The sequence below is a fragment of the Epinephelus lanceolatus genome, chromosome 2 (genome assembly GCF_041903045.1).
Source record: "Epinephelus lanceolatus isolate andai-2023 chromosome 2, ASM4190304v1, whole genome shotgun sequence".
NCBI classification, from domain to species: domain Eukaryota; kingdom Metazoa; phylum Chordata; class Actinopteri; order Perciformes; family Serranidae; genus Epinephelus; species Epinephelus lanceolatus.
The window spans coordinates 27,749,622-27,768,597 of record NC_135735.1 but is presented as its reverse complement, the minus strand read 5'-3'; the positions used below and the strand labels follow the sequence as shown (position 1 = coordinate 27,768,597).

The following is an 18,976-nucleotide window of genomic DNA, read 5'->3' as shown; positions in this document are numbered from 1 at the left end:
ACAAATAATGTGCTTTCAAGGCAGCCCACCATCATAACTGTAAGAAGTATTCTCTTTTCTTTCTCCTCATTCCCTCAAGCAGCAGTAAGAGCACTGAAACATTTTTTAATGATGGCAGACCAAATCGATTTCGAGGTCACATGAGGCCTGAGGATGAAGGTGATATAGCAGCATTTTTATTTCAAGTGAAGCTGCTCGCTCAGACAATTTATACAAAGAATGAAACAATGAATATGTAACAAACAACCATTTAATGATAAAACATTTACATTAAACATTCAAACACGTACAATATATACAGTACATCTAAACTACACTGATCTGTGTACACTGATTGAAAAATAAAAAACATGAGTGGCCGTTGTCCCGGTCAATATTTAACACTTGCTATAAACACCTAGGTTCACCGCTTTGAGAAATCAGGTCACCTGCCATCCTCCCACCGGGCAATGTGCTCTGCAGCTGTGAAAAACACAAACACATACATTTTAGAAACAATCCAAATATATGTGGAATTTTGCCTGTTCAGCTAATAAAATTATCACCTCATGGTTGCATGCCTGTCGCCAACCAGTCAAGTTGCAGTTTACATCTATGTCTGTCCAGACTCATATGCTGCCACGTCAGTATACAAGGCTTCAAATATGAACATTGCTGAAGCTACAAATTCTGAAGTGTGGATGCTTCACACACATCTTCAGCCCAGCAGCACAGAAGATCTATACAGTCAGCACAGTTTCAAGATGGACGCCCAAAATTAGTTTCACCGACTCAGCATCCGACCAAATGTCTCCCCTTCTGTTCCTGAGTTATGACATTGAGTAATGGCCAGAGAAGTTTTCGCAGAGCATTATGATGTCATACTGAAGTTGACCTTTTGAATATAAAATGCCATCATGTCATCATTTTAGCTTGTTAGACATTTGTGTGAAAATTGTGTCATAATTAATGTACAAATTCTATTAGTGTATGAGTTATGGCCAAAAACATGTTTTGTGAGGTCACAGTGACCTTTGAGCTTTGAGCACCATATTCTTATCAGTTTAACCTTGAGTCCAGGTGGAAGTTTGTGGATGGACAGGCAGGCGGAGGGATGAACAGACAGACAACCCAAAAACATAATGCCTTCAGCCATGGCTGTTGCCGGCGTAGAGGTATTAAAAGGAAAATAGTTCAAACATAGCTGTGAGGAAACTGTTAATAATGTAAAGCATGAATATAAGAGACTAAGAGTCCTCTTATTGCATATGGAAACACACATGCGCACACACACGCACGCACAGACAGTACTCTGAAGAAACATAGCTTCGTGTCTGCCTCAGGCTATGTGATATCCACTTATCATTTTATCACCAATTAACACAACACAGCAATGAAGGCTGGAAATTACTCTGATGGGAGAAGAGGGGCTCTGTGTGCTTATAATCAGTTGAATTTATGAATTTCACTCTTTGTTGCTTCACTGAAATGTTGCTTTTATTTCAAGAGGAGGGGTGGGGAAAATGATTGAAAAATATTCATGTACGTTTAGCTTTGTTAATGACCTCTATACTGCAGTTTAACTACCGCTGATATATTATCTGACCTTGAATCCCTCTTTTGATCGGTCCTGTTTTACACTAACACAAACTACAGCAGGGGAGACACTGAGAGGTCTTCAAAAAGCAGGTTGTAAAATTGTCGCCGTGGCAACGTTGACCACATTCAGCGCAGATCACTCAGTCAGCTATGAGTGATCAATACCAGATTACACACCAATCACTTGCAATGACGCATTCAAGTGGGCAAAACTAAACATCTGCCACCGTCTCATTCCTTACAATCAATTCAAGTGGTATGTGTGTGTCTAAACACTGCGCGCCTTTGTGGAGCTGATGCATATTGATCGCTCAAAGGCGCTTGATGGCGAGCAACTGAGTGCCATTGATTTAGACTGAGTGCCATGTTTAAATGTGTGGGCAGGATCACACAGAGATTTCAATGTTGTGTTCATATGATTAATGGACACACTGGATTAACATTTTAGATGTCACCCTGCTATGATTGAGGCTGTGAAGTAGCTATTACTGATTGTCTGTAGAGCACAGCAGGTGCCGCTAACCAAACAAATACAAAACACTGTAAAGCTCCATTAGGTGATATTTTTGACATTAACCGCTCAATCAAATCAATGTGTAATGTGAAAGGCTTGCTTCTAGCATTGAACTGACCACCAGAGTCTGCTGCTCACACTTTTATTTCACTGTTGAAGTTTTCTGGCCTTCACATTTACTTCATGGCTGAGTCTCCTATCTCAAAAAAAATCAATCTCAAACACCCACATGTGTTACTCAGGAGCTGGTGGACTGGGCAGCCTTCTTGGCTTAGGGGTTAAGGCGCTAACTACACACCACAGTATTCTCTCTGCTGCCATCTCTAATAACGGCATGCCAATGCTCAAATTGGACAGCAATGTTGATGTGAGATTAGACGACTGTCCCTTGAGAAGCTGATGGTGTATCAAGCCTGTTTCTGCAGTTAAAAATGGCTGATTATTACCATAAACAGGCTGCAGACATCACTCAGAATTCAATTCATAGGGGGAATAGGTCAGCAACCTTCCAGGACCCCTCTGCGCTGATGGTATGAACCCTTTCTCAGAATGGCCTCTCACCAAAGTCACCACCAATCATACTCAGCCAAAAATAATCGAGGCCAGGACTCACACTGAATCCTGTTCTAATGATATTAATGCCACAGTTTCAGAGAGAGATGGATCTACTTCACCGTGAAATCCAGAGCCTGCTGGTTTTGTGCATCAGTTGGGCAGACAGTAGCATGCCAAGTTTTGGGAGAAATATGAGAGAATAAACCAGTCTCTCATGCAAGGCAGTTCTAGACAGTTGAAGAAATGCAGCCAAATTTGTGTAGATTCCAGAGGCAAGAGAAAAAGCAATGCTATCAGTGATCAGCTATTTGGTTTTGTGCCACAGTGACACAGTGGTTTCACCATTTCAAATGTTGTCAGCTCATTAAATGGCCATTATCAGTTGCTATCACTACCAATATTATGCTTCAGACAGGGCAAACTGCAGAACAGAGGGTGCACATCATATTTCAGTTTCACTTAAGTTGGATTTACGTGCCGAAACTACAATCAATCAATCAATCAATCTTTATTTATAAAGCACTTGTCATACATAAATGTAGCACAAAGTGCTTTACAAGGTTAAAGAAATGATGTAGGCCTGAGATACTGTTTTTGGGAAGACCAGCACGCAGGGCATTACAGTAATCAATACAACTGGAGATAAAAGCATGCATTAGCGTCTCCGTGTTAGCTCGGGAGAGAAAAGGGCGGACTCTGGCTATGTTTTCTGGATGATAAAAACCTGTTTTTGTTACAGGCTTAATGTGTGGAATAAAAGTAAGCTCAGAGTCAAAAATAACGCCCAGGTTTTTCACTTGAATTGATGGATTTAAGGACAATGCCTGCAATTTAGATAAAAGGTTCTCTCTCTGAGCCTCAGGACCGATGATTAAAACTTCAGTTTTGTCCTGGTTGATCTTTGGGTTAAAATAAGTATACTTGTTACGCAACGTGTCATAAGTTAAAGGGAAATTTTGGTTTATTTCAACCCGTCTCCTATCATCCTAAATTTGTTTCAAGTGACTAGTGACATAAAAATAATAGTTAGCATGTTAGCCGTTAGCCTAGATACAGCCGGGGCGCATAGTAGTGTCAGACCTGTTAAAACGTAAGTGAACGGGCAACCTTCAAGTGCACAGTTAGTCCACTAAACAAGCTTTTTTTCCACAAAGGCCGCCTCATATCGTTAGGATAAATGTCAGAGAACATATAGAAAATGACATGTAAAGGTGTTGTCTTACCTTACCGGTGTGGTGCCGTGTTTGTTTCCAAAGCGCGGCTGAAATATCGCGAGAACAAGCAGCGATCTCATACCGTGCCTGAAATCTCGCGAGCTCTAGATAAAGCCCAGCTGGATACTACTCCAGGTGGAGGTGTCTCATCCTCAGTCACATCCAGACATTGAAAATAAGGCTGCAACCGGTCCCATTCCTTGCAACAGAGGCATTCCTCTTCTGTGGGCACTGGGGCACAGCATTCACAGGTACACCACCAATCTCCAGAGCTACGCAGCCTTGCAGCAGCCATCCCTCCTCTCTCGTCCTCTACCTGTTGCGCCTCTCTCTCTCCTCCTCCTCCGTTCTTCAATTTCACAAAGCTCTTCGTCAGTGTATTCTGGCTCAAATAAATAAGGGCGGCCATCAAACTCTGCAAAATCAAATTCCTCCTCCACAAAATTGAAGTCTGGCAAAAAGTCAGCCATTATTCTACAAATCTTTCATAAAATAAATGAATGAACCTTTCAGGCTACTGTCCGGTTCTGCCTTCCAGCTGTTGCTGCTTGTTTTCGCGAGATTTCAGGCACGGTATGAGATCACTGCTTGTTCTCGCGATATTTCGGCCGCACTTTGGAAAGCAGAGCTAAATGGTAAACAAACATGGCGCCACACCGGTAAGGTAAGACAACACGTTTACATGCCGTTTTCTATATGTTCTCTGACATTTATCCTAACGATATGAGGCGGTCTTTGTGGGAAAAAAAGCTTGTTTAGTGGACTAACTTGGCACTTGAAGGTTGCCCGTTCACTTACGTTTTAACAGGTCTGACGCTACTATGCGCCCCGGCTGTATCTAGGCTAACGGCTAACATGCTAACTATTATTTTTATGTCACTAGTCACTTGAAACAAATTTAGGACGATAGGAGACGGGTTGAAATAAACCGAAATTTCCCTTTAAGAACATTATGTTAACTTTTGGTTTCACATGTGACACAAACAGGGCGGCATGTGGTGGTTACCACTGTTGCCTCACAGCAAGAGGGTTCCTGGTTCGATCCCGGGTGTGGGAGCCCTTCTGTGCGGATTTGACTTGTAGGTGTAGGCCCCCTCTAACCCACATGTATGAGGCTAATAACCACTTTTAACGCCCATTCAATTGCACTTGCCTCCGAGCAGGAAGGTTCACCACATCACATTGGGTTGTACAAAGGAGAACTCTACCTTCACCCCCTTAACACGTTCATCCACCCCTCACCCAGAAGGAGCCTTACCATGCAAGCAAATGTATCGGTTCTGCGTTTTACAGCGCTGGTCGTTCCAGTTAAAGGCACTTGACGCCTGCAGCTCTACACAGTTTCCAAAGCTAGACAGAGAAAGAGGAGTAAGTGACAATTTGTGCTGAAGATTGTCTCTGCATTTTAATTTTGAGCTGCTGATTAGAAAGTGTTTCTGTAAATTTTACAGACCTGAACCAAATATTCCCAGATATAAAAATCACACAATAGCATTCAATTCAAACATGATTACATGACATAGTAGTTATTATATTAATAAAAATATAAAACTAGTTAGTAATCACGGATAAATCAAATAGATAGATAGATAGATAGATAGATAGATAGATAGATAGATAGAACAGAGGAATGGAGTGGGGGAGAAACAGAAAGAGAGAGACATCTAGTGGTCAGGGTTAAGGTTGCTGGTCAGCCAACATCTGTCTTTTTCTGGTTAGTCCATATATAAAAAAGATTTTTTTGTGACAACCTTAGTGAAAATTTTTATTTTAAGATGAAAAAATAAAATACCAAACTACAGTATGTATCTCAGTACCTTCTCATCATACTGTAGATTCATAGGCAGACATATCTGTAGATGAAAAAGCCTGAAGCTCCCACCAAAAAGTAATTTTCTACCTTTCAGATGATGTTTTTAGTCTGTTTGTTTGTTTAGCTCCATTGCACCTGTCCATGTCTATTTATGATGTACTCTGCAGTAGCTAATGTCTGTTAGTAAATGTGTCTCTTACCCTTGGTTGTCAGGTTGCCCGAAGGCAAAGCTGCTGAATCTAGGGATCTCTCCTGTGTCCCAGCGAAATGAGTCTTTCAGAGGCTTATATGTCAAACCTGTGGAGCAAAAACATTGCTGCTTTATCCACGCATCATCACCACAACCTCCACCTGGCGGTACATCTGGTCAAAAAGACAGCAGAGTCTGGCACCTAATCTGGTCGAGCTACCCGGTGTTGGAAAACATTATGATATCTTAACATTTATTTGGATCAACGAGAGGAAAGACTTACCGATCCAGAAGTTTCGTGTCTCAAAGTCAGTGTTGGTGACCTCGTTGCTTGTCTCCAGCTGACTGAGATAAAACGCCAGGATGTCCTGAACCTTCTGATTGTAGATCTGGGCTAGAATACCCCCTCGTTCCTGGTGGTGTAAACAGAGGAAAAGGCCACACTGAAAGCAGAATGAAAATCCTTGTATGTAGAATCAAATAACGGTTGTTGAGCTTGTCTCACTCTCTCAGTGGGCAACACACACCTGTCTCTCACCTGACAGTGACTCTTGGCTCCATAGTAGGTGTCAGCTTCTGAAGACACCATGAAGCAATCGCCATCTATCATCACATCACAGCTGTGGAAGGGAAACTGCACTTTCTCTGTTGGGTACAAGACACCAAAATGTGCTGAAAATGGCATCATCATGGCTCAGGGTCAATGAACACACTTGAATATGTTGGAATCTTTGAGGCAATTACAGTTGTAAATGTGGATGAAATTTGCATAATTATAGTCACGGAGATTAATAAAAGAAACTCAAATCAAGTTGTGAGAAAACATTTTGTTTATACCAATGCATAGAAATACACTGTGACAATTTACACCAAGTAATTAAAGGTGTTAAACTGTGCCACTTCCACTTGCTATATACTGCTAATCACACTACAGCTAAATGGTGTTATGTGCCACCTTTCACCAGTCTGTATATTGTTACTTTCACCATGTTTTCACCATGTCAGACTTGGCATCCCTTAAAGATAAATACAGACTGTAGCGGCAACCACATGAATTCCCTTAGCGTCTGTGTGCCTGCGCGTGCTTTTGAATTTGAAGCCAATCTGTGTCTCAGAGTACAAATTACTGAGGTATATAAAAACACAAAGAAGCACACTGCACTTACCTGCACACTCAGCACCACCAAAGCCAACATCACACAAGCAGGAGCATTCTTCTTCTTTAAAACGACCATGTACACACTGCACACTGCACCGTACTGAAAAACAGACACTTGGCACAGTGAATACTGCCTCTCTGCTTTGAATATTTAGGAAAACAGACCGACTGAATGGGGCCTGATACCAATATGTGTACTATGATGACTGGTACCCTGGCAGAGACGTCCGGTGAAGCCCAGGTCACACGTGCACTTGCAGGAAGAGATGTTAAGATGGCCGTGTTGACCACAGCTCATTCGACAAGGATTCCGTGGAATCTCTGATAACAAATGTGCACACACATCAACAAACACACACATCAGATCATTTTACCCAAATCAGCTGTCACTGTAGGCAAAACTATGAGCCGGTTAATATAGGCTGGATACCGAACACACAAAACACTTCATGAGCAGCAAGCATGCATAGAAAATAACTAGTAGAAACAATCACAGTACTTATAACATTGATGGTAGATGAGCAGAAACGGCCTCAAGGAGCATAATGAATGTAACTACTTTACTGGTAGTAGTAGTAGTGGTAGAAACAGGACCATTTTTATCCTCTCTACATACAATAAGTATGACATGCAAGTCTGTTTCCAGGCTTTGTGTTTCATCCTTGTGGAGTGCCCTAATGGAAACCATTAATATTTTAAAGCGGACCTCACTAAGTGCACCCTCAGAAAGATATTATGAATGTCCCATGACAGTAATATTAGCCTCTGTAGCAACCTATATATTTACATATTGTCTTACCACATAATCCACCTACATGGTCCCATAGTCTGAAGCAGCCAGACATGGAGGAGGTGCAGAGAGAGCAGTACAGCCCCGTCTTATAAGGCATCACCAGGCGACCATTTACCTCCCAGTTCCCCCTGCAGCGACACAAATATATACTTCAGAACATACACTTGCACAAGATCTAGAATAGCTGCAAGGGGCTGAAAGTTAATGTTAAAAGTGTCAAACAAAATCTTCACAAGTAGAACAAGGACTTACATTAATCATACTCTGAGGCCTTCATACAGGTAGTTTTACATATTCTTTTCTTTTTTAAAGTTATACTATGCAGGAATTGTCGGTTATTATTTGTAAACAGTAACACCAGCAAAAATGAAAGCCCACCCCAGATTCTCTCCGCTTGGCATTTCACCTTGCTGTAGTTGCGTTTGTTGGTCCATGATTTCCGTAGTATTCTCTTGGATGCATGCCGCTCACAGTCTGGTACCTAGTTGCTACATTTTTATACAGTCCTGACCAATCAGGTGCTAAAAACTGCAGTTCCTTGAATGGCCACTTGAGGCTGGCTCCAAAAGCAACAGTCAGTCCCCATAGACCCCCATGTTAAAAAGCCCAATATGTAAGCAAGTTTACAGCCTGGTACAAAAAAAAAACATTTTAGTCTCTGAAGCTAATTTCCTGGTCATGACAACTGTACTGGGGGTGAATTTTTGTATGACTCACTCATCCTTCCTACTATTAAATGGAGAAACCTCTGTCCCTCCGTCCGTCTGTCTGTCATCATCCGTTTTCCTCCTCACTGCTTTGACCTACTTCTCTGAACTTGCACATATTTTGCCATAAAGCATGTTTCTAAATACAGTGTGCATTGTTTGTCTTACATTAATATTTATTTCACAGTGCATTTACAGTGCTCTCATTTTGCATCTCCTCTAATATACTGTTTTTGATTTCTTATTCCTCTAAACATAACACATCCCCAGGTATGGACTAGTTTAAATATTATTAAGGATTAAACGTATGCATAATAAGGGCGTGTCCGCTTTGAGTGACAGTAGGATGTTTTGCTAGCGCAGCAAAAACATTGGTTAGGTAATGTAACTACAGCATAACCCCAGATTCACAGAGTACAGGTGTCACTGTAGCTGTCACTGTTTCACTGTGTTCTCAGTTAATCAAAGTTAATCATAACGTTGTGGTTGTCTTGTTCGTCTTCTGGTTTCACTAAAAGAGCCTCGAAGGCGGCAGTAGCTCAGTCCACAGGGACTTGGGTTGGGAACCGGAGGGTTGCCTGTTCGAGTCCCCGTCTGGGCCAGATATGGAGGCTGGTGGCTGGAGAGGTGCCAGTTCACCTCCTGGGCACTGCCGAGGTACCATGTGCAAGGCACTGAACCCCCCAACCGCTCGGGGTGCCCCACCAAGGCAGCCCCCTCACTCTGACATCTCTCCACTTTGTGCATGTATAGGTCCTGTTTGTGCATGTAAGCACATTTTGTTATAATGGTTTTAAGCCTGTTTTTGGCTAGCAAAAATTGGCATTAACCTTATGACAGTTAACTATAGCTGTAAATGCACCATACTAATCCAGGTAGCACTGGGGTTAACTCCACCCTCTCATCCAAATATGGTCACTTCTGGTACAAAAGTCAAGGCTTCAATACAGGAGTCCGCAAACCAACGGGTGATGGCCATTATTTAATATAGTCTATGGTTCCAACCTCACCTGCGTGCTGTGCCCAGGTATGTCCCGAACACCACAAAATGAGAATAAAATAAGATAAAATTGAAAGATTCCCCACCACACACTTCTGTGGGTCATAAGTGATGATTGAGAGGTATCACTTTTGCATGAGTGTATTCATTATTTTTTAGGCAAATCCTGCATAGTATACCTTCAATATATGTACCAAAGACTCCCTGGAAAGCAGTATTGATCATTCGTAATAATTGGTATTCATGCTTGGATTTCATCATCTGGATTGCAGATTAAATTGTTTTTATTTTGTTTAAAACTGAGCATACTAAAATTTTTAATTAATTTAATCATTTTCTATTAATTTCAAACTGCATTTTGGTGGGAAAAAGTGGTGATAAAGTGTTGTTACCCAGGATAATATGCACAGACAAAGATTTCCCAGAGGTCTCCTTCTCTCAGACACAGCTGGCTGGCACAGCCCACGTGACTCGAAGTGGCCCACACCAGCTACAAAACAACACAAGGTTCAGACACACTACATCAGCACTTTAAAGAATAAACACACACATAAATATCTGAGAGCGTCTGTAAATGGGTGCTTCCACAGAAACACAAGTACAGTTTGTATCTGCTTGTTAATACCTGTGTATAGTGTTGACAGGTGGCGTTCTCCCTACAGTGCCCACTCAAGTAGAGAAAATCTTCTCCCTCCTCAAACCAAGATTGAATAACATCAGAAAACGAGGTGTCACCATATGCAGAGAGATGTATGTTCCAGCCAACATGTGTGAAAGATGAGGAGTGTTGAGGAGGAGGGTCTGTGTGACACGATGCCGCCCTCTCCTTTGCAAGTAAGGCCAATTTCTCATTCCACTCCTATAGAGACGATAACAACATTTAAAATTATTATACATCTTTCACTTATAATATTTACAGTAAAACTTGGTGAAGGACAATGTAATTTTGTTACACACACTTGAGCCTTCTCTGGTTGTATCTTACATGTACATGGGGAGGTCAACTGCTAACCAGCAGCCTGACAGAAGACTGGAGTTAATGTTAAAGTGTGTTTCAGGAGTATTCTCTGTGTTTTGATTAAAATGTTTAATAGTGCATCTGTTTGATAAAATCAAAGGTTTTCAACTCTTCCTGGTTTTCAGTAGAGGGGTCAAACAAATCCTTTATATTTATCTCGTATAGCTCTGTCAGATTTGACTGATTTGTCACAGGTCATCTGTCAGCTGACTCACGTCCGTCAGAAACTCATAAATCCTCTCTGAAGCCGTTTAATTCCACATAAATAATTAATAATCAATTATTTATTAAAATATATAATTAATGAGCAATCACATCAATAATTACTGACAGGACGTTTTCACCATCAACTCATTTAATTATCAAAATATGTTACTGGAGTCTATCAGACCTGGAGCTGCACCTTAAATCTGAAATGAAGGTCAAATTGTACTTTGTAGATACTGATTAAAACTGGATGAAAGGAAAAACTCTTTGGCATGAAGGTCATTCCTAATAGTGCATGAGTGATTTTCTTTACCCGCTTAATCCTTTTCAGGGGTCGGAGCCAGTCATACTGCGGTCGCACAGCGAGCAACAGGCAGGGAGACACCTTGGGCGAGCTGCCAGTGCATGGCAAGGCCAACAAACACAGACTGACACTCATTGTGTGCTACACTGGTATAAACACTTCACTGAGGGGCACATTTTCCAAGATTTGCAGTGGCTGATTCAACCAAACAACACACAAACTTTCCACAATCAATCACTCTGCCATATTTGCTATAGTACAAACATCACATTCAGGTACTCTCAATACTAGGAGAGGCAACAACATGTGGAAAGTTACAGAGTCAAGGTTGGAAGGAAAAAACATAATGAATGAAATGACATGAATGACTGAAGTTGAATGTTTATCATTTCTGCATTTCCACATGTTCATTACACCTCTGAAGAGGACTGGTATGTTTTAAAGTCATGTAGGTTGCACTTTCTAATAAGGCACCATTTATAAGTTGTGAATAATGGCTTCATCAAGGGTTTCTAAAGTTACTAAGATACTTTTTCCATACCTATTCAGGCTGTTCTAATTCACCGTTGGCACTATAATTCGTATATTACCCACATAAATGTGAGCAAGAAGGCTGCTATCATGTGACTTACACGCTGCAGGCTAACAAAGGAGGACATAAAGTGATGTAGTATAAAGAGCGACAAAATCAGGAGGTGGTCGGGTCAGGCCCCCAGGAAGTGCACTGGACTTTGGAGCCAACTTGACATAGTGGCCAAACTACAACTTCCAGGTCAGTTACGAGATGCCATGGGCCCCAAAAAGGGCCATGGGCCCCAAAAAGACTCTTTTCCATAGACTTGCTTTGTGAAAGAGAAGTTTGTAAATTACTTTATACATTTTTTTGAGTGTCACAATCCCCACAAAATGACACGTTTCACTATCTGGGTTGGATCTATTTGGTGCGATAACATTTCAAAAGTCTTGAAGAGCAGCACAATTAAATCATTTTATCCCCATTTAAGTTAGTGGATGGCTAAACCAGAAGTTATCCACTTGGCCAGCAAAGTCTCTAGTGTGGTTGCTCTATGCATCCAATGATGCAGAAGATTCGAGATGAATGTCTTTGGTTTCATGCTCCACTGAGCAACTTTCAAGGGATTGAACTGGGATCCGCCTCCAACAATGTATCTAGTTCTGTCTATAAATTTATGGGCTGGATGGTTGGGACTCCCTAAAATCTAGGCCTCCCATTAATGCTGCTTAGCCTTGCTGCCAATTTTTCCCAGTGGCCGCTCGTGGTATTGCAGCAAAAAAATCCCACAATTATAAAAGAGACGTCTGTTAAAGTGTTGACTGGACACCTCGAAGTGCAAACAAGGTCATTTATGACTCTTTCTTTTTTAAAAGATATTTTTGGGGCTTTTTTGACAGGACGGATTTAGCATGAAATGGGGAGAGAGAGTGTGAATGACATGCAGCAAAGGAACGTGGGTTGGAATTGACAAGGACACAGCTTTTGTACAATGGGTGCCTGCTCCACCAGGTGAGCTAGGGGGCACCCGAATTATATAATTATATTTTCTATTATGACTTTTTACCCCTCGTTTTTGGAGGTTTCATCCTTATAAAACTTTCCTTGAGCTAAGAAAAGCAATTTAAAAATCTGAGATATCATCACATTGTAAAGCCTATGGGCCGAGCTGGAACTCCTAGGCAGGGCCAGCAGTAGAAACACATATTCAGTGGGCCGCATACCCCGCCTGGAGAGCAATAATCACTGGACTAAATAGGAGCGAACTTGGTATATATTATGTACTTAATGTAACCTGATAACAACTAAACCTAATGTAACCGGTAGGGGCGCTAATTTGTCAGATGTAAGAACCATTGACTGTGTATAACTTTTTGTTATTACACAATGATACGTTGACCTACAGTTGCAGTGCCAGAGGTAACAATTGGAAATTCAGTCATTAATGCTCCTAATCCCATTAACCCTCTGTGACTTTGACATTTTGTGGGGCCAGCTTGTCTCAAGGTATGACACTGACATGTGGTGTAGAAAGGCTGAGCCCCCTTGACTCCATTGTTCACTGCTCTCTGATGTCAACCAGCCAAAGCCATCAGCTCACACTATGATGCCACCAGAGGTCACTGGGCAATATTTCATCTAAGACATTTCATTTCAAAGCATGCCATGTTGCATCCGCTGTGGGATTTGAATGTGTCACTATGACAGATGTGGGTTTGTACTCCGAAGTACTACAAATTGCCGTCTTTGTGGCACCATCGACAACCGTTATATGAGCTTCACCCATTCCTGCTCCTGTGATCCCGTCACCCCTGTCCCCCAGAACCTCCAGTGGCTCCCTGTCCAACAACTGATCCAACTCAAAGTTCTTCTCCTCACTCACAAAGCTCTTTTTAACCAGGCCCCCTCCTGCATCACTGACCTGCTCCACCACTGCAATCCTTCCTGCAGCCTCCGCTCCACTGATGCCAGCCTCCTTTCTACACAACTCAGGGCCAAACCCAGAGACAGACTGGAACTTTCTCTCTAAACACATCCGAGACTGTACCAATCAGTCCCAGTTCAAATCACCAACCACAACTCACCTGTTCAGAACTGTTTTTAATGTGTGATTAATATTGTGTCTTCATTTTTTGTGTGTTTTATTATCATTTTAACTTAAGTAGAGTGTCTTTGAGCACCCCTATCATTATACTGTTGTAAACCAAATTAGCTAAATCAATAAAGCTCCATATATTTGCTGCAAAAAGATCTGTTTTTCTTTCCACCCTAACTGCGATTAAATGAAGTGCTGGAGCTCGACAGTTCTGAGAGAGATTAATAAAATACAATTTCACAAACAGAGGTCATGATTTACATATCAAAAGTAAATACTGAACTTTGAATTTCTGTCTTGGAAAGTGATGGTATGACCTCATAATACTTCCTCAAGAGCTCAAAGAAAACCCGCAGACAGGGTGTTGGGTAAGAAAGGGAGGAGCATCATTCATTTACAAAATATTGGTATTTTATCTCAGCCTGAAAGCAAAGCCTTAAGGTCTAAATTATAATCACTTCAACACAATCTCTCCACAATGCTTACTGGTTCGTTCCTGTGTGGAGAAAAAAAAAACCCTTATTCAGATATTCACAAACACAGCAAAACCTTGAGCCTTTTAACAGTTATCAGTAAAGCTCTTTAATATACCTCTTCAGCTCAGCAAAGCTTCCTCTGAGGGTTTTTCATGGGGAAATTACCTGTAATACCAGAGTTGTGAATGCAGAATGATTATCCACATCCTCTTTTTCTCATTACTGCCTTATCAGTTGAGAACAGTTCTCCGAGGCTGAAGAGCAGTCGAAGAAAGGGGGCTCAGTCTGCAGGGGTGGCTTTGAGGATGTCATCTATGACAAAGTGACAGTTTGCCCTGGTACAAATCTCACATTAGGCCCGAAGGATATGTAGTGCATTGTGGGTTTCATAATCCATCATTACCTCTCCGTCATAATCACATGCAGACGAGACAGTTGTGCAGATAAGCACTGTATGGCGAAGCAATAGATGGAAGAAGATAGCGGGAGGATTTACTGTAGCTGAATGTTTTGCAGAGAGTGGGATTAAAAACACCTGAGTCAAAAATTAATATTAAGAATTGCCGCACATTTGGCAACGCCCATGACTCTCTAGCTGTTTTTATCAGTCAAGCTGCATTTTCTGTACAGTATTTGGAGGCTAACAAATTTAAAATGTCTCTTAGTTTTATCCTTATTCTGGTATAAAACAGTCAGTGGCATCATTTCACTGTGTGACCCCGGCAAGACTACACACTGCTAATTGATTTTGGCTTCGTTCTGACCGTCCACACTATCACTCAGCCTGCAGCAGAGCAGAACAAATGATGCACTAACACTACTATTTCACACTGTTGAGACTATCAGCACCACAGAGGAAGACAGCTCAACTAAAAAACCTTTTTTATCCAAGCATTTGTTCAGTGATTTCGCTTTTGAAAAAGGAATATGTCTTTGTGGGGGAAAAAACAATGGCAGCTTTGATGGAGTTGTACTATAATAACAGTTGCCTTGTACACGGACTACAACAATGGTCACTCTCAGGTGTCCTTCCTGGTCCCAGATGTTGTTTTCTGAGACATTTGGTAGATTAGACACTTTGTGTGCCTTACTGTACTTTCCCTTTGCTGCTACTGTAACTGGTGCAATTAGAGAAACAGAAAAAACACAGCTCAAATTCCTGGACTTTGTTTTTGGTGCTGCGGGCCTTTCAGCGCTGTTGGCTCACATCCACATCAACAGGGTCTCACATCCTTGCACAACATGTCTGATCATTACTAACACCATCATTATCATTACTGTTCTTCTCTGGGTTTTACACGGGCAGCTGCAAGCATATTGGTTGCAACACATGGCCAGATATCTTCCATAAGTGGAGAGAGAAAGTCTTCAGCAGAGAACAGTAACACTTGACAAGAGACAAAAGTGCAAATTAAACTTTTGTGTGAAAATCGGCAGTGTGGACCGGACTGTGCACCACCTCAGGTTTTTAATAACAGTGCAAAATGTCAATAATGTTGAACTGCTCTGAACTCACTTTTAGGCAACAGCAGCATTCGCACCACTCAAACACACACACACACACACACACACTGGAGACACAGACAATAGATGCCACAAACCATTTTTTGCATGTTAGCTGCCATGGGTTTGACCCGGCTGCGCAGTCTATTGTGCTGTGCAACAATCTGCGAGTGCTCCTTCACCCCGAGCCCTGGGAGAAAAACAGAAACGCTTATTTAGTAACTATGCTTCTGCTGCTGTCACCATGGCAACGGAATGCAAATGTCTTGGCGGGATGTTTGTGTGTGTGTGTGTGTGTGTGTGTGTAAAGGTTGGAGCATGGGTTAATACAGTCTGTCACAGTTTCACTGATGATTAAACTCAAGGGTCAACTGAGTTAAACACACAAAATTTCAATCAAAACTCAAAACAATATTTTTTCAATTACTGTCATGCCCTGAGTAGACAAACGTCCCCTTCAAACAGAAGTAAACCACATGCCATTATACAAGATCAGAATGCTTTAGGCCTATATATATAAGCCTAGGTGTAGATTTTGTGGGTTGGGGGGAAACCAGGGGACACATCCCTCTAAATATTTCAAACATGTGTGTTTGTCCCCATGAATAAAACACCATAGACTGATGCAGAAAAGGCTGAAATTGGTACATAAAAATCACCACAGTGCAGGAAAAGTGTTTGATACTCAAAATTTTCTGGTGGAGGACCCCTAAACATATGTCCCCCACCTCAATGTGTAACCAGATCTACACCCTTGTATATGGGTGCTACATAACATATAAATATCGGCGATAAATATCAATGTAACACAGTTCTAATGATGTCTTTATAGGAGAAATTATAATTGTTCAAAGTTACAGAACATTAATATGCACACAGAATGTCCTTATATCTGAGTATAACTATATAACGTGTTGTAAATAATTTATTAAAGGTTTATGCTCATAGATAAAGGTTAAAATTAAGTTTTTGCTTTACTTTGAAATGTCAACCATACTTAATAAAGCCTATATTACATATCCCTATATTAAGATGCCAGAGATCATTAAATTAAATCATTACTGTAAGAACAGATTGTGGATTAATGACACTTTAGAGTAGCTTTTGATCTGCTTTGATCAAAGTCACTTATTTATTAGGCTACGTCTGAGCGCAGTTTAAAGAGAGAAAAAAAACTTAAAGAGTAGAGATTCAGCTCCCCAGTGATGGATTAATGATTTTGCTTGCGTTTGGCAACATGCCACCAAAATGGCAATTTGTTAAGCTGATGCCAAACTCCTGTAGCACAGCAGGCAGCGACAGAAAAAGTTGGGCTGCTGGTGCTTTGCCAGAAGGATTTGGACAGCTAAGAAAAAACCCTTGAGTCTGCAGCTTAAAGGATTGCAAACATAAGATAACAACTTCCACTTATACAATTGTAGTCTCTTATTATTGCTGGCTATAGCTTAAATAAGAAGGAAATGTCTATAACAGTAAAAATGTGTGCTAGTTCATTAAAGGACAATAACAGCCTATTGTCCCGCGTGGCCACCTGACTGCGTGTTTACCGGTGATGGTGGACTTGTGGAGCTCCGGTGTGTCTCTGTTAATCCGGTTCGTGTAGATGCACGCGGGCAGCAGAGACAAAACGACAAACAGATCCAGACACCGGGACGCTGGTCCAGACCCCATTGTGGACTGTGAAGTGTCTCCAACAACAGTGAGCACTTTGCTCCCAGTTCTCCTCCTCCTGCCTCCCTGCTCCTCTCCTCCCTCTTTTCACTTCAACAGCTCTCACCCTGCTGCGGCTCAGCACATGTCTCTGTTCAAAGGGAGCTCACTGTCCCTGCAAGTAGACTCACTGTAGAGTGTCGGTAACCTTTCATAATTTATTAAATCCGTGATAAACTTTCTTTTGGCTAGTTAAAAACCGAAGAGCAAGTGTTTGAAGTTATTGTGCTATTGTGTAAAACATGCAGGAGGATATTATTCTCAAAGAATAAAAAGGAAAGGCTTTTCAGGCAAAAAGACAAAATTTTCTCATTTTTATTTTTTATTTTATTTATGTATTTATTTAGGTTATAGGGAGCATGCAATTTAACATAGTTTGAGTATGGGACTGATGTGCTACACAGAGAGTTTGCTAATTTTTAACTCTTGTCCCTAGCTGGGCTTTTACATGTAGACCTTAATATCATCAAAAAATATACAGTTTAAATAGAACACAATACTACAACAATATAATATAAACATGGAAGGCACAATAAAACACACAAACCACAATCCACACATTACACATACCATAGTTCATATACCACAATACAAACATCACAATATATCCAACAATACATCTGCTACAACAGACATACCTCTATACTGTACAATTACTGTTTGTTTAACTACTAGATCAAAAACAAATATGGAAATATATGACTGAATCGGAACAAAAAAAAATGTCTTGTAACACAGTTTCTGAATATTATAAATGGAAATATGTATTTTTTGTAATTGTTTTTTATTATTATTACTTTATATCACAGCAGATTGTGGCAAGAGTGTTGACATTTATTGAAAAGTAACTTGTGTAAATATGCTGAATTAAAAGTTTAAGTCTTCATTTTTTTTTTATTAACTAAAATAATATGTGTCCCCTCTCTGACTTGAATTTTAATGGTATATTTATGGATTATTATCACTGATTTCTCAACATGTGAGCAGCTTTTTAATTTTGTAAATGGTAGAGTTTTGATTGTTGTGTATTTATAACAACTTACCTAAAAGATGATCATTTGTGTGTAAAATCATGATCTGTTAAGCATGACAATATCTGCAAAATAAATGTAAGTGAAAGTGCTTTCTCTCACATGTGGTGGATTAGAATTTTTACGAAGAGTAAATGATGCCTCTTTAGTCTGCCCAAAGTGCTCTTACACCACATGCTACATTCACCCATTCATACACCAGTCACTGAGGCTACCATACAACCCAGCCAACATTTGTATGTGGGGCCCTTGTGGGTACTAAATGGGCTGGAAAATGGGCCCTATATGGGATTGTCCACAAGTTCCATATTGACCCAGTGCCAATTGCCCACAAAAGTGGGTTTACCCAAGTGGGCTCCACATGGGTTATGCTATGCTAACTGTGTATAGGCCCAAACTGGACACCTTATCTGAAGTTCACTTAGGTAAACCCATGCTTGTGGGCAACTGGCATGGGACCATTGTGAATAATCCCATATAGGGCCTGTTTTTCAGCCCATTTACTACCCACATGGGCCCTATATACAAATGTTGGCTAGGAGGATGCCACCTGCTACTCAGTACAAACTTCTTAAAACCATAGTTAACTAACAGT

At 40.9% G+C, this 18,976-nt stretch overlaps 1 protein-coding gene across 1 annotated transcript; it reads right to left on the bottom strand.

The window, feature by feature from the left end:
- Positions 1-232: 232 nt before the first annotated feature.
- Positions 233-17,325, bottom strand: LOC117258853 (C-type lectin domain family 18 member A-like). The gene is made up of 12 exons (XM_033630052.2): positions 17,188-17,325; positions 15,739-15,830; positions 10,149-10,382; positions 9,916-10,013; positions 7,823-7,944; positions 7,237-7,344; positions 7,031-7,123; positions 6,403-6,509; positions 6,148-6,277; positions 5,875-5,971; positions 5,120-5,211; positions 233-462 (listed from the first exon to the last, which is right to left on the bottom strand). Exons 1-12 carry the CDS (start codon positions 17,309-17,311, stop codon positions 425-427), a joined length of 1,335 nt encoding a protein of 444 aa, XP_033485943.1. The 5' UTR covers positions 17,312-17,325; the 3' UTR covers positions 233-424.
- Positions 17,326-18,976: the final 1,651 nt, after the last annotated feature.

Coding starts and splice junctions, on each gene's coding strand:
- LOC117258853 (XM_033630052.2), bottom strand. CDS start 17,311: ATGGGGTCTGGACCAGCGTCCCGGTGTCTGGATCTGTTTGTCGTTTTG. Junction 7,945..9,915: donor GTCTGTGCATATTATCCTGG/GTAACAACACTT, acceptor GTGTCGCTGCAG/GGGGAACTGGGAGGTAAATG. Junction 7,124..7,236: donor CACCGGACGTCTCTGCCAGG/GTACCAGTCATC, acceptor TCTGTTTTTCAG/TACGGTGCAGTGTGCAGTGT.